Source organism: Lynx rufus, unplaced genomic scaffold (genome assembly GCF_022079265.1).
Source record: "Lynx rufus isolate CCGP_SWC_20201006 ecotype Redwood Valley unplaced genomic scaffold, mLynRuf1.p SCAF_11, whole genome shotgun sequence".
Classification (NCBI taxonomy): Eukaryota; Metazoa; Chordata; class Mammalia; order Carnivora; family Felidae; genus Lynx; species Lynx rufus.
In genome coordinates, this window is record NW_025814825.1 from 16820859 (window position 1) to 16842004 (window position 21146).

Sequence of the window (21146 nt, forward strand, 5' to 3'; positions counted from 1 at the left end):
AGAGAGCCCGTGGTGGGGCTCAAACCTACGAACCATGAGATCATGACCTGAGTTGAAGTCAGAAACTCAAGTGACTGAGCCACCTAGGTGCCCCTTGACCATTTGTTTACTGTCCTTTATTTTGTTCTCAGACAGCCTGAAAGTGCCTGAGGAATGTCACATATATCCCACGGGGGTGGGGGTGGGGGGTGTTGTTAGCTTGTGCTTTGCCCTCAGCTTGCCTTATGCTTCCTCATCAGTGGGAAGGCTCCCAACTGCCTCTGGCCTTGAATCCAGCCTGAGGGTAAAGGCTACAGCAGGGCATCCCACCGGAGCAGTAGGCACTCTTGTCCCCTCCCCCCCCCAACCTGTCTCCATCCCATCAGAGCCTCCGAAGTCTGCCCTGCACTTGATGGGGAAGCAAGATCAAGGAGGGTTTGGAGCTCAGGTCACAGGTGGCTTTGGAGTTGGTTTCTGCCAATTCTAGGCCAGGTTAGGTACTTTCGGGTAATGGAATAAGAAGAGTACAGAATCTTGTTAGATTTAAGAATACTGGCTTCGGCATGTATTAACTGCAGTACCTCAGGTAGGTTTCTTGGCAGTTCTGTGTTATAACACCCTGAGAGTTGGCACAAGGATTAAGTGAGATATTTATATAACATTTGGCATAAACGCTGTCAGAAAGTAAAGGCAATAAATGGTAACAATGATCCCTGGATATTGGCTCTTGCAGAGGAGCTGGCTCCCTCCAAAGGAATTAGGTAATTTCTTGTTCCCAAACCCCACTTACTAATCCCATAGGCCCCACCCCAACTTCACCAGCCCTTTATTTTCTCCCCCTTTGGCGTTGGGCCTGACGCATGCGCTCTCAGACTTCCTTGCTGCGGTTTTCCTTCCCCCAGCCCAGCTTGAGTCCCGCGAACCTTCCGGTTTGGGCCCCACCCCCGCCCGTAGGCTCCGCCTCCCTCCGGTACGGCCCCTCCTCCCGAAGCAGTTCCGGTTCGGATTCAAGTGGCTCCCGGCGCGGCAGAGACAGGCCGTAGCGATGCCTGCGCGCAGCCGCCACCGCCCTCGTCTCCACTCGGGCTCTCCTCCCCGGGCTCCGCCCCCGCCGCTCGAGGAGCTTCACTCCGGCGAGGCCCGGAGGGCCCGGGATTCCGACAGCGGCTCGGACGCCGACTCGGAGTTGGGTCGGGGGAGCCCGACCCGGACCGCAGAGGTGAGCGGCAGCTGAGCCTGACGAGAGGGGGGTTTGGGGTCGCCTGCAGCCGAGGGTGAGTTGGGAGTCAGGGGCGGAGCCGGGGCTCCCAAGGACTGGGGTCTGGAGGGGCCACAGGAGACGGTTGAGGGAGCCTGGAGAGTCGGCTCTAGAATGGAATCTGTGGGAAATGGAGGCTGTTGAGCCGAGAGCCTGAGGTGAGGTGGGAGAGTGGGAGACTGAGGGAGAGATGGCTTTGAAGAGACAAGGGCTTGGAAGGTTTTGAGAGCCGAATAGAGAGGGAAGCAGATCGAAGGGGTCCCGCGTGAATGCGGGACTGGAGAAAGAGATGCTCCAGGATTTGGCAGTGGGGGCGAGGCACCGTAGGAGCCAGGAACACGGTCAGTGTTGCTGCCTGGCGAGCGACGGAACCCGGGTGTGAATGATGAGGTAGCTGACCAGAGTCGGGGGTGGGGGGGGTGGGGGGTGATAATTAGGGGAAGGATTTAGGTTTGATTGGAAAAGGGAGGGGCTGTCCGCTAGGAAGTCGTCTGACCTAAAGGGCCTTAAAAAGAGAAACGGGGTCAAGAAAGAAAAAGAGCCCTGGGGGATCTAATTTAGGGCTTTGGCATTTTCACAGGTGTCTTTGAAAACGTCGAAGATCACTAGGGTAATGTGCTTAGATAATGGGGCTTTCTCATTTGTGAATAGGGGATCGTTTTAATCATCTGGGGCGGTGTTGAACATTGATTTGCCGTAAAGACTGGGGGGAAGTAGTAAAAAGGAAGTGATGTTTGGAAAAGATAGTGAAGGGGGTGATTCTGAACATAAAGGTATCATTTTGGGTTTTTTACTAACAGTAATAGCGTGTTTTTGTCTTTGTATTTTTTCTTCAAGTTTACTTTAAATACCAGACAAGTTTAGATCTTTAAAAAAGAAGAGACTTAATACGTTACCATTAAATTAAAAAAAAAAAAAACACCTCAAAACAAGAATTTGGACGCTTAGGTTTTACAGAGACTCAGTATTGACTGGTTCCGCTTTGACAATTTGAGTTGACACATTATTCTGACCACAGGGTAAAAATATGATCAATGCAGGTTAAAAGGGTTATAAAACTGCAGTTCACCCTTGCACACCAGGAGGTTGGAAGCATGCAGTCATAATCCCCTATAATTCTTGACTCTACAAAAACTTAGCTAATAGCCTGTTGACCAGGAGCCTTACTGATAACATAAACGATTAACACATTTTGTATGTTATGTGTGTTATATACTGTATCCTTATAGTAAAGTAAGCTAGAGAAAAGAAAATGTTAAAATCATAAGGAAGAGAAAATAAATACATTTACAGTACCGTATTTATCGGGAAACAAGTGTGCATATAAGTGGACCTGTGCAATTCAAACCCATGTTGTTCAAGGGCCAGCTGTCTACGTGAAATCACTGCAGCCCAGGAGTACCAGCTCTTTCTCTCACCCCTAACTCCAGGATTGGAGTCACCTCTTGAAAATCGGAGAAGTTCTTTTGATACATTTGCAGGACCAGTATTAATGCAATTTTGTATATATTGTATAAATAATATTTTTAGGAGAGTAATCTAGAAGAATAAGAAATAGAGGATGCTTGTAGTTGTCAGTAAACAGAACTGGGATAGGTGGGTACACAAATGCTTTTTATAGAAGACAGTACCAAAACAATAATTGTGCCAGAAAAATAATGATTGCAATACTTATGTTCACTTTAGTATAAGTAAGTTAATTTCCTTTTGTAATTGTTAAATTATAACATGGCTTCAAGAAGTCTTTGACTTCAGCTATGTTTCATATGTTGTTTTACTTTTGCAACTTTTTATTTGACTGTATGTTTTGCACATTTGTTGGCCATTTCAAAACAAACTTTTGATCAAGTGTTTCTTCTCTAAACAGGTATCTACTATTTAATCTTCATGCAGTGAAAATGTACTTTATTGCAAAAACTTTTCAATTAGCTTATGTATATAGACTGTCATCTTCAAATGCTTAGTGGACTAGTAATTATTTCTTCAAAGGAGAGATGAATTCTTTGCTTTAACTGTTGTCAAAAGATTAACTCCCTTTTAACTTAATACAAAAGATATTTAGTTGGAAGTTACGGAGTATTACTATTGCTTATATCTCTGTTTACCCTCACCAGACGGATTTCTCTAAAGACCTTGCCTTTATACTTAGCTCTAAATAAAAGTCTTGGCATTTAAAAATTTACTGAATGGAACTGAAATAGAACTCTCTATTAAGGTTACATCTTAATATTACTATAATGTTAAAGAAACTATTAAATGGAATTGTATAATTTTTAATGTTTGTTTATCTTTGGGGGGGAGGGGCAGAGAGGGAGGGGAAACAAAGAATCCAAAGTAGGCTCCAGGCTCTGAACTGTCAGCACAGAGCCGGATGTGGGGCTCCAACTCACAAACTGCGAGATCAGGACCCCTGCCAAAGTCAGACTAACTGCCTGAGCCACCCAGGCACCCCTGGAGTTGTATAATTAACATATTAAATGCCTAATGGTTACTTTTGTTTACCTTTGACAGTTCTCACTGTCCCTTAGTTGTAAAGAAAATCAGTTTTGTGGTAGAGCATTTTCCCTAAAACAAGAAGAAGCCATCATGACCACAGTGGCAGAACTTGCAGATATACTTAGATAAATCCATTTTTGTTTATTTTTTAAAACTTATTTTATTTTTACTATTTATTTGTTTATCACAGATAAATCAGTTTTGATTTCAGTAGTACTCTCTGCATTCTGTAAAAACTCTCACATTGCACAACTACTTGTAAAAATGTATTTTGCTAACCACTAAATCCTCAATGCGTTTTCAAAACTTTGCCATAGTTGATTTGGAAACATTTTCATGGCTTTTCTGAGAATTGAAATTTAAACACTGTTTTTGAGAAATTGTTGAATCACAGATGTTCTAATGAATATTATTATTTTGTCTTATAAGAATGACCATATTAAGTGGATATTCTTTGAAAATTCTTACCTTCTGGCCTGATGTAATATATGGTGTTACGTAGTGTGAATCTAACACAGCCATTAATCATGACAGTAATTCTTACTTTAGGTTTTACTGTCCTCTTACCGTTGAGAAATCCAGACGTTAACAAAAATTGGAGAGCATGGACCAGGCACGCTTGGAGAACAATTCAGTGTTTACATGCTGCCTCTGTCACTGGTTGGTAATTTGTCACATGAGTATTGGATATGAATTTGTGACAGACTTGTGTGAATATTCCTCGGCTTTCCCCTCCCCCCCCCCCCATATGACAGTGCATATACACAGCACTGTCATCACTGGATCTTAAGCTTAACCTTCTAGTTGAGTCTAGACTTCATGTCTCCATATTGAAGTGTTCTGTTACTTCCCTACACATTGGGTCTTCCTGATAATAAAATCACTTCAGTACAGAATGTAACATAATATGAGTTTATCTTTGCTCTTGCTTAGGAATGTAGAAACTAGGAAAACTTGGTTACAATAGTTTCATCACAGTCTTTCACCATAAAATAGTTTTTATCATGTGTACCTCAAAAGAGTGTTGTGGAGTCAGTGACCTATATTTATATTTGTCTTAAATTTTTATTGTGGGCTTAGGTGAGTAATTGTCGCAGTGGACAAGAGAGGTAGTATCTAATATCTTGATCCTTTGTTCTCTTAAAATTCTTGACAGGTAAGACATTCTATCTAGTAGGAGGTGAGAACCACGAATTCTGCTAATTTCAAATCTTGTAAGTTACGCCGTATCACTGAGTTATTGAAAATGTCTGCAAATTGGTTTTACTTTGGAACTTCGAGACTAAATTAAATCAATGTCAGTTTTATCAATGTAATATTGTCATGAAAGTCAAAGATTGCCAAAACTACACATTAAATTTTGAGTCCAAATTCAGTATATTTTCACAATATTGTGATGGGTTTTGAAATCTTGAGCCAGTTTCTCATTTTCCATCATGTTGATTTGATTTGGAGGTGTAGCATATTTAGAAATAAAGATTTTACCAATCAATATATCAAACTACTAGTCTTTCCAAATATCATTTTAGTGATTAGAATAAGAATTAGAATTTATATACTTCTTTGCTGGTATATTTCTTTGTACTGGCATGTAGCCAGATCAAGAACCCCTCATCAAATTTACTACTAAATTATCATCATTGTGTAAAACATTTTACTGCAACTGAGGGTTTAAACTGAGCAATATTGTCTAATTAGATTCTTACTCATTGAGCTGTGATGGTTCTGGATGTGGTATAGAATTAGATGCATCCTGCCAGTGGGAGTCTTAGTTTATTATTTTTTTTTTTAATTTTTTTTTTTTCAACGTTTATTTATTTTTGGGACAGAGAGAGACAGAGCATGAACGGGGGAGGGGCAGAGAGAGAGGGAGACACAGAGTCGGAAGCAGGCTCCAGGCTCTGAGCCATCAGCCCAGAGCCCGACGCGGGGCTCGAACTCACGGACCGCGAGATCGTGACCTGGCTGAAGTCGGACGCTTAACCGACTGCGCCACCCAGGTGCCCCGGGAGTCTTAGTTTAAAGGCAAGTTGGAGCCAGAAAAAGTGTGGGTTCTTTGGTGTACATGACAATTTTTTTTTTTTTAATAGCATATGAGATTGCATGATCTGGACAGCAAAAAACGTCCCTGAACTGAAGTGCAGCCAAAAGAATGATGATGTAACTAAGAAGGCAATTTAATTTCTTCAAATGTGCTGCATCAAACTCTACTGCTCAGAAGTAGGACATAACAAAATAGTAAAGAATCACTGCTGGAGTTTCAAAAATGGTTGGTAGAAATTGGTTCAGGGTCTTTGTAACTTTTGAAATTATACCAGATTTCATAGATGTTTTGGAAACAATGCTCTGTGCTTAAGAAGGTAAACGGGGCATCTGGATGGCTCAGGCGGTTAAGTATCCGATTCTTGATCTCAAGCATGATCTCACTGTGAGTTTGAGCCCCACATGGGGCTCTCTGCTGTCAGCACAAAGCCTGCTTCAGATCCTTTGTCCCCCTCTCTCTCTGCCCCTCCTCCACTCATGCTCTTTCTAAACAATAAATAAACAAACATTTAGAAAAAGAAAGAAAATTTGATGAAAAGATTTAAAAATAGGATTAAAAAATAAAAATGGGATTAGAAAAAAAGCTGCATAGTTCTAAATACTACAAACTGCGGAGCTAAATGCCCAAAGTAAACTTCGTTCTTCTACATTATAGTTTAGTCTTCTTACGCTCTGGCTTATGGATCTGCAAACTGATAGAATTTGTCTGTATTAAATGTATAATAAGTAAGCTTTATTAGGTAAAATTGGATTTAATGTTATTTTAGCTTGAGTTCAACTATAATGTTTAATTGTTTTAAGGAGAATATATTTACTATATAATTTTTAAAAATCTCTTCCCCTCTTTTGTAAAACAATTTTTTAATGATTTGTTTATTTTTGAGAGAGAGCATGCACAAGCTGGGGAGGAGCGTGGGCAGAGAGAGGGAGACACAAAAACCGAAGCAAGCTTCAGATTCCATGCTGTCAGCACAGAGCCTGACACAGGGCTCAAACGCACGAACTGGGAGATTGATGACCTGAGCTGATGAAGTCCAACGTTTAACCAACTGAGCCACCCAGTCACCCTTCTTCCCCCTCTTTTTTGTCTTGGGATATGGTCACTTGGAAATTATAATTTAAAAAAATTTTATTGTATGCCAAATCAGTAATAACTTTCAAAAACAGCACATTTTGTGTTCATGAATCAAGTTTAATCAGTTCTAAATTCCTTTAGAGGCATTCGAATGTATGGTTTTTGAAGACAATATATGGTTTTTAAATAAGACAATTACTTCAGGTTATACCCTAGTATTTTAGATTACACATGATCGAGTGAAACTACAAGAAAAATCCAGCATATTTAAATTACTATCATCATATGAACCTCAACATTGGTTCTGAAAACACACAGAAAGTAAAGTTTTTGGGGCACCTGGGTAGCTCAGTCAGTTAAGCATCAGACTCTTGGTCTCAGCTTAGGTCTTGACATTAGGGTCGTGAGTTTGAGCCCTGCATTGGGTTCTGTGCTGGGCACGAAGCCCACTTAAAAAAAAAAAAAGTAAAGTTTTCATTTTGTTCATATATCCTTTGTATTCTAAAGATTGCATAATGATAACTTGAAAGTCATTTTGGTCTCTTATGTGTTTGTATAATTAAGACCACCAGGATGGTTTGTCTATTTCCAGTTATTGGTACCTCTCACTTTTTTTTTTTAAGTTTATTTATTTTTTTAGAGAGAGAAAAGGAGAGAGAGAATCCCAAGTAGGAGATTCTCAGGGATTCTCCATGCCGACAGCAGAGAGCCTGACTTGGGGCTCAGTCTCACAAACTTTAAGATCATGACCTGAGCCGACATCAAGTGTCAGAAGCTTAACCAACTGAGCCACCCAGGCGCCCTGTGCCTGTCACTTTAGCAAAATTTCCCAAGTTAATTGTTAAGGTATAGAAGTACTTTTTTTTTTTTTTTTTAAGATTTTATTTTTAAGTAACCTCTACAGCCAGCATGGGACTTGAACCTACATTCCTGGGATGAAGATTCTCATGCTCCACCAACCAACCAGGCACCCCTAGAAGTACTTTTAGATGTCAACAATAATCAATTATCAACCTATAACATATTTTTTAAAATATTCATATGCTCCTGTTGAAATATTTTTATTTAGTTAAACTTGATATTAAGGAAGTCTTTATATGAGAAACTCAGGTTGAGTTGAAGTCTACACCGATTAATTGGAATCACTATTGTTATTTTACTTTTCAGTTTGTTCTTTGATTACATTATTGTTTCCCTGAAAGGTAATTCCATCTTGAGCAAAACCTTAATAAGATTTTACAGCTGTTTTCAAATATTCATAATTATTTCATATTAACCCAAAGGTTGAGTTAAGAGTGGGTTTGGGGGTACCTGGGTGGCTCAGTCGGTTAAATGTCTGATTCTTGATTTCAGCTCAGGTCACCATCTCACAGTTTGTGAGATCCAGTCTCATGTCAAGCTGAGCTCTGCACTGAGCATGGAGTCTGGTTTGGATACTCTCTCTCCCTGCCTTTCCCCTGCTCGCTTGCTCTCTCTCTCTCAAAATAAATAAATATACATTAAAAAAAAAAAAAAAAGAGTGGGTTTAACTATTAGTTGATAGGTGACTATCCTAATGATTTAATTTCAGGCCTAGCGCAATACTGGCAGAAAGAGGAGTTAGGATGGCAGTATTAGCTTATATTTACTGAGCAGTTTGTATTTGCCAAGCATTATTACAAAAGCATTACATGTTTTAGTCCATGTAATCTTAATAAGCCTGTGGAGTAAGAGCTAGTATTCTCTCCATTTTGCAGATAAAAATAATGAGGCCCAAGGAGGTTAAGTAACTAATGCAGGGTCACATAGCTGTGAGTTGTAAATCCCTGATTTGAATCTAGGCAGTTTGATTCCAGAGCCAGCATTCTTAACTGCTATGCATTCTGGGTTATTTGTTGAATTCTGTTGCAGAATAGCTTTCTGAAATTTATTTAACTCTCAAGCCTTTGTTTCTTAAGCTGTCAGTTGAGGAATTGTACTAAATCTTCCATTCAAGTCATTTCCAATTCTACCATTTTAAGAATTCTGTCATCCTGATTTACAAAACATTGTATGTTTAATATTTCTGATTAGGTTCTGTTCTTAATCTCTTGATCTCTTAAAGTACAAAGGTTAAGTCATTTTCCAAAGTCACACTGGTAATGGGTGATGGTGCTGGATCTGCAATTAGATATTTTTTTTGGACCTCTTGGGCTTGTTAGTTGCCTCACTGTTTCTTTTATTTAGTGTATATATGCATACGTAGATTAATAATTGAGTTTAATTGATTTTCTTAATTTTCTATTCATATCTTATTTGTGTGATATGCTTCAAACAGGGAGAGATAATATTGTTTTCATTTTCTTTAAAGAGTCTTTTCTCGGGGCGCCTGGGTGGCACAGTCGGTTAAGTGTCCGACTTCAGCCAGGTCACGATCTCGCGGTCCGTGAGTTCGAGCCCCGCGTCAGGCTCTGGGCTGATGGCTCAGAGCCTGGAGCCTGTTTCCGATTCTGTGTCTCCCTCTCTCTCTGCCCCTCCCCCGTTCATGCTCTGTCTCTCTCTGTCCCAAAATAAATAAACGTTGAAAAAAAAATTTTTTAAAGAGTCTTTTCTCTTTGGTTATCAACTATTATATGCTTATTGTATAAAATTTAGAAATTTTAGAAATGTTTAATGTAGATAGTGAAGGAGTCCACTGGAGGAGAACTCTTAATAGTTTGACATTTTACTTATTTAAAGATACAGGCATATGATGCATCTGCTATTTTTTAGGACATTTTGCTCCTTTAAATTTTTTTTTAACTTTTATTTTGAAATAATTAAAGATTCAAAGTATGTTGTGTAGATAGTACAGAGAGACCCCACATACCTTTCACTGGTTATATCTTACATATTTATAGTACAATATCAAGGCCAGGAAATTGACATTGGTTCAAAAGGTGTGTGTAGTCGTGTGTTACTTTAGCATGAGTAGATTTGTATAACCATTGCACTGATTAAGATATAGAGGGGCACCTGGCTGGCTCAGAAGAGTATGCAACTCTTAATATCTGGGTCATGAGTTCAAGCCCCACATTGGGTGTAGTAGCGATTACTTAAATAAATAAATTTTAAAAGTTAAAAAAAAATTTTTTTTTAAATATAGAATTATTCCATCACTATAAGGATCTCCCTTGGGTTACCCTCCACCCTCAATACGTACTCTTTCCTGTGTTCCACCTGTATAATTTTGATATTTTGAGGATATTACAGAGGGAATCATACTGTATAGGACCATTTGAGATTGGATTTTTTCCAAATAGCACAATGCCCTTGAGATCCATCTACTTATTGTATGTATCCATAGTTTATTAATTTTTATTGCTAAATAGTATTCCATGGTATAGATGTACCACAGTTAAACTGTTCACATATTATGGGATATTTTGTTTTTATACACCTTTCAGCTATTAAAAGTAATAAAGCTGGGGATATTTGTATACAGGTTTTTGTGTGAACCTTAGTTTTCATTTTTCTTGGATAAATGCCCAGAAGTACAGTTGCTCGGTTGTATGGTAAGCGTATGCTCAGATTTTAAAGAAATTGGCCAAACTATCATCCAGCATGGCTGTACAATTTTACTTTCCCCCAGCAGTGTGTGAGAGGTCCAGTTTCTCTGCATCCTTGACAGCATTCCATATTGTAACAATTTATACCTCATCATGGTCTTAATTTGCATTTCCCTAGCAGCTGGTGATGTTGAACATTTTTTCATGTGCTTTTTTGCCATTCATACATCTTTTTTGATGACATGCCTGTTCATGTCTTTCACCGATTTTAATTAGATTTTTAGTTTCTTATTGTTGAATTTTAGGAATTCTTTGTATGTTCTAGATTTGAGTTCATCCAGGGAGTAATAGTGAAAAGTATGTCGACTCCATCTTCCCACAAGCAGAAGTCCACATATGCTCTTTTTAAAAATGTACTTGTCAGGGGCGCTTGGGTGGCTCAGTCAGTTAAGCGTCCGACTTCAGCTCAGGTCACGATCTCGTGGTCCACGAGTTCGAGCCCCGCGTCGGGCTCTGGGCTGATGGCTCAGAGCCTGGAGCCCGCTTCCGATTCTGTGTCTCCCTCTCTCTCTGCCCCTCCCCCGTTCGTGCTGTGTCTCTCTCTGTCTCAAAAATAAATAAACGTTAAAAAAAAATTTAAAAAATAAGTAAATAAAAATGTACTTGTCAGAGGGGTGCCTGGGTGGCTCAGTTAGTTAAGCGTCCAACTTTGGCTCAGGTGGTGGATTCGAGCCCTGTGTCTGACTCTGCACTGCTGGTGCAGAGCTTGCTTGGAATTCTTTCTCTCTCTCTCTCTTCTCTTCTCTCTCTCTCTCTCTCTCTCTCTCTCTCTCTCTCTGTCTTTGCCCTTTCCCCGCTTGCACTCTGTCTCTTTCAAAATAAACTTAAAAAAAAAGTATTTATCAGAAAGAATGCTGTTACCGCCATTTTTCCATCTGCTGTCGTATTTCCTTCATCTCTTGCCTCTATTTTTAAAATTTTCTTTCAATTTTTTTAATGTTTATTTATTTCTGAGAGAGACACACAGTGTGAGTGGAGGAGGGGCAGAGTGAGAGTGAGACACAGAATCTGAAGCAGGCTCCAGGCTCAGAGCTGTCAGCACAGAGCCCGACACAGGGCTCAAACCCATGAACTGTGAAGCCTCTATTTTTAGAAGCTATTTCCTTCATTTAGTCTGTTAAATACTTTTATGCTAGCTTCATCCCTCACAGTCTGTTTTACACTTTCTGACAGCTATTCTCCTTAAAGCACACTTATTATGTCATCCTCTTATTCAGAAATCTCTAGTGGTTCCCCATTGTCTATAGAATACCCTTAACTTGGTGGGGCACCTGGGTGGCTCAGTCAGTTAAAGCCTCTGACTTTCGCTCAGGTCATGATCTCACGGTTTGTTGAGTTCAAGCCCCACACTCTCTGCTGTCCGTGGAGCCCGCTTCAGATTCTCTGTCCCCCTTTCTTTCTGCCTCTCTCTTTCTTTTTCTTTCTCTCTCTCAAAAGTAAATAAACATTAAATAATTTTTTAAAAGAATATCATTAACTTGACAAAGGTTTCCATGATCTAGCCCCAATTTATATTTTCAGCTTAATATCCCAGTAGTCCTTTGTGCCCTGTGAACACTAATAGTTCTCCATTGTTTTCTGTCTTCATACCTTTGCTCATACAATTTTCCTCTATTACTGTACTTTTTTTTAACTTTTTTTTTTTTAACGTTTATTTTTGAGAGACTGAGAGAGACAGAGCACAAGCAAGGGAAGGGCAGAGAGAAAGGGAGACACAGAATCTGAAGCAGGCTCCAGGCTCTGAGCTGTCAGCACAGAGCCCAACGCGGGGCTTGAACCCACGAACCATGAGATCATGACCTCAGCTGAAGTCAGACGCTTAACCGACTGAGCCACTCAGCTGCCCCTTTGTTAGTGTACTTTTATTTTTCCGTCTCTGTTCACAGCTTCACCCTTCCTTAAAGGCTCAGCTCAGATGTCACTTCCAAGAACTCTTCTGATCTCACCAACTGGAAATAACCTCTCTTTCCCTTAACTTCCTAATTTTTTAAACAAGTTTCATAAGTAACCACTTTATTAGTGTTGTTTTAAGGATTAAGTGAGCTAATGTATATAAATAGCAGCTGTAATTTGTTTTACCTTTTTTTCATAATGACTTTCTTTAATATCCCTTTCTAGACTAAAAATCATTGAGGCCAGGATCTGTTTCATATTTATTAGGTAAGTGCTACATTGCCTAGTGAGATACTCTTCACGTAGTATGTGCACAGTAAATATTTAATAGGTGAACAAACATAACATGAGGGCATTTTAATACTGTCTATATCCCCAGTGCCTTATTACCTGACATCTGGATATAGCAGACAGTAAATGTTTGAGCCTGTACGGTGCAAATTTGTGATTCAAAAAGCTTCCATCATTAAGCAGTCTCATTGATGTAATCTTTATGTAATGTAACTGAAAACCTTTGATAAATTCCTCTGCTGATAACTAGAAAATATTTAATGTTTATGAGATTCAATCCCTACAGAAGTACAAGAACCCTCAGCTTATGTGAGGTGGTGTGGTGTAGTGAGAAAGAACATGGACTTTGAAATGAGATTGCCTGGGTTGGAAACCTGTCTGTACTAGTTACTAGTACAAGTTTATCTTGGGCAAGTTATTTAACCCATCTGTTTCAGTTATCTCATCTGTAAACTGAGGAAGATGATAATGCCTACTTTATGTGGTTGTGAGAATTATATGAACATACAAGTAAAACACTTAGAGCACTTTCTGGCCCTTCATAAATGTCTTAAGGTGGTAGCTAATCTAATTATTGCCTGTTGTTACTTCCTAAAAATGTACTGAACTCAGTTCAGAAATCAAAGAGTGTGTGAGTTAGGACATACATTCTTTTAAAGAACAACACTCTGCAGAGATGGAATATCTTGTACCTGCACATCCTGCCCACTGTATTCCTCTTCCAGTAGGTGTTGATTGGGTAACTGATAATCCTGTTCACTTCATTGTACTAATCATACAAAAGTCAAAGAAACAAGTCTTCCAGGGACTTTTTACTGAAAAAGGATTATGAGTTCATATCAAGGAACAGTACATACTTTTGTCTTCTTCCTTTGAAGAATATGATAACTGAGTTTTTTTGGTTCTGGTTGAATATGCTTCCCTATTTTGCAGTTAATTCTTCTGAGGTGATATACCATTAATTTTGTTTTCATGGACAAATTAAAATGGCTATTTAACATTTCCTATATTACTTTGAATCTTGAGTCTGTTTTTATCAATTTAGCAGTCCTCTAAACTTTTTCCAAAATTACTGTCATTCAGATTTTTTTAAAACAAGTGAATGCTACAATCTACTTTTGTATAATACTTGAAGAATGCATACAGTGTGATTCGATTCATATAAAAGAGAAAAACAAGCAAAACTAAACTATATTGTTTATGAATATATGCTTAGGTACTGAAACTATAAAGAAAAACAAGGGATTATCACAAAGATAGGTTTGTAGTTCCCCTGGGGGAAAGAACAGAGTTATTCATTGGGATACTGGGCTGGTGACATGGTGGTTATAAAATAAGGGAAATTAATAGTTGCCTGAAATGAAAAGATTTTTTGAAATCCAGCTATTTGTTTGTATTATTAATATGTGTATGTACCTGATTTTGGTCCCTAAATAGTTAGCCTAGATTTCCCAACAAATAATGAGGAAAATGTATTATTTCTATCTGTAAAAGGGTCTCTTAACAAAAGTTGAAAGTTTTATAATGAAGAAGCTGTATTACAAATCACCTCCAAATCATCTGGATCTTATTTCTAGTATGTATTTTTTTATTCTGAAGATATTTTGGTCTTGAGAGTGATTAGCTAGTCTCATTTGACATCTTCAGTTTTTGGGGGTTTTATTAAGTTTTATTTTGAGAGAGAGAATCCCAAGCAGGCTCCACATTATCAGCACAGCTTGATGCGGGGCTTGAACCCACCAACTGCCAGATCATGATGTGATCTGAATGAATTTGGACACTTAACCAGTTGAGCCACCCAGGCACCCCTTGGGATTTTAAGTTCAAGCCCTACGTTGGGTGTAGAGATTACTTAAAAATAAAATCCTAGGGGCTCCTGGGTGGCCAGTCTGTTGAATGACTGACCTCAGCTCAAGTCATAATCTCACAGTCCGTGGGTTCAAGCCCTACATCAGGCTCTGTGCTGATAGCTCGGAGCCTGGAGCCTGCTTTGGATTCTGTGTCTCCCTCTCTCTGCCCCTTCCCTGATATCACTCTGTCTCTCTCTCTCTCAAAAATAAATAAACATAAAAAAGGAGGAGAAATAATATATACTCTTAAAAATAAATAAATATAAAAATTAAAATAAAATCTTAAAAAAATAATGAATAAAATAAAACATAAAACAGGTCCAGTCAGACAGAGTCCCCAAAGCAACTAGGCAAAGATGAAGCAGGAATTATTATTACAATTATTGCTATTAATATTATTATTATTAAATCACATGTGAAATCATCCTGGACAGTGTCTGATCTATAATAGATGTTCATAAATATTAGTTTCCTTCTATTAGCTCTTTCTTTGCCTCCTCATTTTATAGATAAGGCATTGAGATGCCAAGAAGTTTAGATTGTTTTAAATCACCTAAAAGGTTAATTAATGTTGTTGAAATTGAGCTCCAAGAATTTTGACAACCAATTCACTGCTCTTCACCATATCATGCTACTTTTCTTTTAAGTTAAAGGACAGGTTGAAAATAAAGCTCTTAAATCCTACCAGGGATTTATAGACTTAATATTTATTATAGATTTTTTTTTTTAGCTTTCTTACTATGTTTTGAAGACTTTTTTCCTTATAATTATCAGAAATATATAAATTGTGGGGGCACCTGGGTAGCGCATTCAGTTAAGTGTCCGACTTCAACTCAGGTCATGACCTCATGGTCTGGGAGTTCGAGTCCTGCATCAAGCCCTGTGCTGACAGCTCAGAGCCTAGAGCCTGCTTCAGATTCTGTGTCTCCCTCTCTCTCTGCCCCTCCCCCACTCATGCTCTATCAAAAACATGAATAAACATTAAAAAAAATTTTTTTAATATATAGATTGTGGGTAAATTTATTTAAGTTTATTTATTTTTGAGAGAGAGAGAAAGTGTGCACATGTGTGAGCACATGTGGAGGAGGGGCATAGAGAATTCCAAGCAGTCTCCACACTGTCAAGCAGATTGCAACACAGCTCTGAACCCACGGAACATAAGATCATGCCTGAGCCAAAATCAAGAGTCAGATGCTCAACCGACTGAGCCACCCAGGCACCCCAAATTGTGGGTACATTTGATCAGTTATTTAAAATAATAAAAAGTTTCTGTTTCCTGGGTGCTAGGGTATTATAAACAGACTCTGAAGGATTATTTTTAGTATAAACTAAATGCAGTTTTTCTTAATATATATCAATATCAGTATCAACCCTAGAGTGTGATATGTCTTTACCTGCAGTTCTGTGTATAGGTATAGTTTATTCAGTTGTATCATGTAGATTTTTATATAGGAGAAACAGCTGCTCAACACAGAATCAACATATAATGGATGAAATAAGATATGTGTGAAGGAACTTGAAAGATTAAATGTTAGCCAAGCCAGAAGTAGAAGAACAAGCAGAGTTAGATTGGATGGTCTGGTGTAGTGCTTCAGAATCACTTGGGGAGCTTTTAAAAAATGCAGATGTCGGGGTGCCTGGGTGGCGCAGTCGGTTAAGCGTCCGACTTCAGCCAGGTCACGATCTCGCGGTCCGTGAGTTCGAGCCCCGCGTCAGGCTCTGGACTGATGGCTCAGAGCCTGGAGCCTGTTTCCCATTCTGTGTCTACCTCTCTCTCTGCCCCTCCCCCGTTCATGCTCTGTTTCTCTCTGTCCCAAAAATAAATAAACGTTGAAAAAAAAAAATTAAAAAAAAAAAAAATGCAGATGTCAAGCTTCTCAGATTCTGATCCAGTAAGAAAGTTAAAAAAAAAAGCATGGGAAGTAGAACAGGCATGTTTTTTGTTTTTGTTTTTGTTTTTGTTTTCAGATTATTCTAATGTGTAGCCAGGTTGAAAACCATTGTTTATATTGATTCCATGGAGCATAGGCAAAGGAGGAGTCAAAGGTTTTTTATATCTACTCTGTGTGGAAAAGAGAGATAAACTGAGAGGTGTAAACAACTTTTTCTAGACAGATACTCTGTGAGGCACAGACATTATACATTAAGTCTCATAAAAATGTTGCTTAAAATCATCTGCTTTTCTGTGCTCTGATTACTTACTCTATAAGTAACATTCTGCTTATTAAGTCAGCCTTCTAGATACTTCAGAGTTGTGAACAAATCTGCCTGGGACAAGATTCTTGAGTATTCTTTCTAGACACTTATGTGCCTAGTATTGGCATTCTAGTTTATCTGTCAGTACCTTATATAAGTTCGCTTGTAGTCTCACTCAATTTGATCAACTCTGGGGTAATGACAAAAGATCGAGTTTTCAATCATTGAGGCTGATTACCAGATCCTGATTCCTATGGGTTTATCAAATTAGTGACCAGGGGTTGTCTCTTGGCAGTTAGACATTCTAAATTTGTTGATGTAAAACTGAAGCCCTGAAGAATTTGTAATAAAATTTTATTATTAAAAATGTGCATAAAGGGAAAATGTAAAATCTTTTTAAGACTATACTCTTAAGAATGAAATAGCCAGTGTAAAACAAGGCATTTTGTTTTTAATAATCCTGTTTGGAAGGGCATTGGGGCAGTTATTTTGATTGCTACTTTGTTTTTGCACATTTATTTAATAATGCTTGTTGAGAACCTATTATGTGCTCATCATACAGGTCTTTGTAATATTCTTAGTAATCCCTACTATAGTCTCTAAAAATAAAAATAATCTAACGTAAAAAATCTCTTAAGCTCTCCTGCTGCCCTAGGTGCTAGATAACTTTTTTTACTAGATATATTCATGTTTTACTTTTTCTCCCCCTTTCTTTAATTTGTCGTGCTATTTGCCTCCTTTATTTTCTCCCCTGTGGGCTTCACAGTAGGCAGTCTGGTGCACCCAAGCCCACAGCCTCCTCACTTATCCTGTACTCCCAGGAGACCTATGGCTGGCTAGAAGCCGTGGGGCACCTGTCTACTTTCTTATTCTTAATAGATAGAGTTGAACCTATTTAATAGATGAAATGACCAGATCAGAGCCTTTGTTGTGTTTAAATTATCAATGGGACATTTTACTGCTTCATCTTTTTCCATTGGCACAGTGTGCTTGGTGGAGAAAAAAATATGTTGTACAGCTTATTGAAATAAAACAAGTCATTCATTCCAAAGATAATGCAAGAGTATGTGCATTTAATGGGGGGGAAAAACAGATGAAACCGTATCCTGCTTAATTAATTTCCCAGGAAGTTGAAATAGCATAAATTTATTTGCCTTACCTAGAATTGAACTAGAATGTGGACCTTGTGAGCAAGCTTGAAGCCTTTAACCTTAGGTACTTCACTTGCTTTGAAAGATGACAGTTTGGAGTACCTGGGTGGCTCAGTTGGTTGAGTGTCCCAACTCTTGATTTCGGCTCAGGTCATGATCTCATGGTTGGTGGGATCAGGCCCCATGTCAGGCCTCTGTGCTAAGAGTGCAGAGCCTGCTTGGGATTCTCTCTTTCTTTCTGTTTCTGCCCCTCCCCTGCTCCCACATGCCTGCCCTTTCTCAAAATAAATAAGTAAACATTTAAAGAAGGAAAGAAAAGAAAGTTAACAACTGGGAAGATTGAATGGCCTGGCCTGTACTGACATATTCAGGCGAGTTCAATTACAAGAGATAGAAACTACTCTAGGCTCTGGGCTGGGCTGCTAGGAATGACTTCTATAACAAGATTTGAACTTGTGTGCCAAAGAAGTGCTACCTTTGCCACAGTCATCAAAGGTATTAGAAGGCCGGTGTGGAACGATTTTAAGAATGTACCATTTCAGAGCACCTGGGTGGCTCAGTCAGTTAAGCATCCGACTTCAGCTCAGGTCATGGTCTTGTGGTCCGTGATTTCAAGTTCCACATCGGGCTCCGTACTGACAGCTCAGAGCCTGGAGCCCGCTTCAGACTCTGTGTCTCCCTCTGTCTCTTGCCCCTCCCCGCTCATGCTCTGTCTCTCTCTCACAAAGAAATAAAAACATTAAAAAAATTAAAAAGAATATACCATTTCAACAACAAAACCAACTTGATTCAAAAATAGGCAAAGGACTTGAACAAACATTTCCCTAAAGAAAATATACAAATGTCCAGTAAGCACATGAAAAGATTCTCAACATCACTAATCATTATGGAAATCAAATAAAAACTACTTTATACTTTACATCCACTAGGATGACTATTGTTAAAAAAAAAAAAACATAAAATAACAAGTGTTGGCAAGAGTATGGAAAAATTGGAACACTTATACATTGCTGGTGGAAATGTAAAATAGTATAGCTACTTTGAAAAATGGTATGTGGGCTCTTGGGTGGCTCAGTTGGTTAAGCAGCTGGCTTTGACTCGGTCATGATCTCACAGTTTGTGAGTTTGAGTCCTGCTTTGGGTGAGCCCTGCTTCTCTCTCCCCCCACAGTACTCTCTCAGTCCCTCATGAGATTTTCTTTTTCTCTCTTTCTTTCTCTGCCCCTTCTCACTTGCGCCATCTCTCTCTCTCTCTCTCTAAAAAAAAAAAAGAAAGAAAGAAAGAAAAAGAAAAATGGTGTGGTGATTCCTGAAAATAAAAAAAATTACCAAAGACTCAGCTACTTCTGAGTTTATACACCAAAGAAGCGAAAATAGGACTTGAACAGTTATTGTACAGCCGTGTTTATAGGAGCATTATTCACAATAGCCAAAAGTTGAAAACAACTCATGTCTGTTGATGGATGAATGGGTAAACAAAATGTGATATATGTATATAATGAAATATTTTTTAAATGTTTTTTTTTTTAATTTTTTTTTTTCAACGTTTATTTATTTTTGGGACAGAGAGAGACAGAGCATGAACGGGGGAGGGGCAGAGAAAGAGGGAGACACAGAATCGGAAACAGGCTCCAGGCTCTGAGCCATCAGCCCAGAGCCTGACGCGGGGCTCGAACTCCTGACCGTGAGATCGTGACCTGGCTGAAGTCGGACGCTTAACCGACTGCGCCACCCACGCGCCCCGAATGTTTGTTTATTTTTGAGATAGGCAGAGAGAGAGAATTCCAAGCAGGTTCTATGCTGTCAGCAGAGAACCCGATGTGGGGCTCAAACTCATGAACCATGATGTGATCTGAAATCAAGGTTCAGGTTCAACCCACTGAGCCACCCAGGCGCCCCCATGCAACAAAATATTATTCAGCCTTAAAAAGGAAGGAAATTCTGATAACATGCTACAACATGGACTAACTTTGAAGACATTATGCTAAGGAAAATAAGCCAGACACAGAAAGACAAATATTGTCTCACTTATATGAGGTACCTAGTGTCCAATTTATAGAGACAGAAAGTAGAATGTTGGTTGTGGGGTGAGGAAGTAGGGGATAATGGGGGGGGTTATTGTTTAATGGATACAAAGTTTTCAATTGGGATGAAGAAAAAGTTCTGAAAGTGGATGGTGGTGATGGTTGCACATCCATGTGAATGTACTTAATACTACTGTTCTGTACACTTAAAAAATTGTTAAAATAGTAAGTTTTATGTATGGTTTAACAAACATAAAACAAAGAACGTATCATCGTGTCTGATGCAGGCATTAGAAAGGCAGCATTGCTGTTCCACAATTGCAACTTCTTCCTTATACTCAACACTTAGTGACAGAAAACTGGAGAATTTTGCGCGCATGCACACACACACACACACACACACACATACAACACACACCCAACATTTACATAGTCTGTCTTGTGGACAGCCAGAACTTCAGGAAAATGGCCCCTACTTCACTTACTGTTTTCCGTATCTCTTGTCAGAGAATCCACTTGACCGAACCTAATTCACATTTAGAACTCTAGTTGCAAGGGATCCTGGGGAATAATTTTTTAGTTTTCAACCTCTGTAGTAGCAGAAAACAACTAGAGGGAGATTGGAAAAGATGCCAATTCATCAGTGCCAAATTCATCGTATCTGTCACAGACACTGAGTCAGTGTGATTCACGAAGGTAATGCTCCTTTCAGTTCAGTCATTTTCAGTGGGGGCCAGATTGTTCTGCAACTGGTCATACAGAGGTAGGGTGGAGCACACAAATAGTTTCAACAAGGAGGAGTAGGGAAAGAGTTCATTGATAATCATTATCTGCTTTTGCAGTTCTGGACTGGTTGTACTTTGTCAAGCCTAACATACAGTACTTGCAGTTTTAATAGAGAAGAACACAACTGAGTTATTTATATTATTGTGAAGAGATTTGGGTCATTCTAATGGGATGCATTAAAGGCTTGTTGATTGAGGAATAGCTATGCTACTGTTAAGAAATACCAAACTAAAGTTCTTATGATAAGGTTTTTTCATTTTATTAAGTATGGAGATAAAGTCATCTTTACAGTATATAGGCAATATACTGTAAGCTCTTTTGCTCTCAGGCTGGTGAAATCTCTAATTAGTATGAACTAAATTTGGAAAGAAAAGAAATATGCTTGTAAATAAAAGAGTTGATGTGCCAAAAATTGCATTTTTTATAGTTTTCAAAAATTTCTAACTGGAGTCCATCCATAAGATACTTTTGTTCCCCTTTGTACAGAACAGTCAGCTCCTTTTGTTTATCTGTTATCTAGGACTTGGAACTCTGACTAA

General features: G+C 38.8%; 1 protein-coding gene across 9 annotated transcripts in view; it reads left to right on the top strand.

The window, feature by feature from the left end:
- Positions 1-998: 998 nt before the first annotated feature.
- The window catches only part of SAMD8 (sterile alpha motif domain containing 8), a 78921-nt gene continuing 58773 nt past the window's right edge, over positions 999-21146 (top strand). For 4 of the 9 annotated variants that reach the window (XR_006960895.1, XR_006960896.1, XR_006960897.1 and 1 more), the window contains exon 1: positions 999-1198. Coding sequence is in view for 3 of the 9 variants with exons in the window: in XM_047073007.1 (XP_046928963.1) it covers positions 1025-1198 (174 nt within the window). In the remaining 6 variants the exon portion in view is untranslated. Of the gene's footprint in view, positions 1199-4912; positions 4948-5823; positions 6003-12535; positions 12578-21146 lie in introns of those variants that run through there. The other 5 variants (XM_047073013.1, XM_047073012.1, XM_047073011.1 and 2 more) reach the window with 4 other exon arrangements.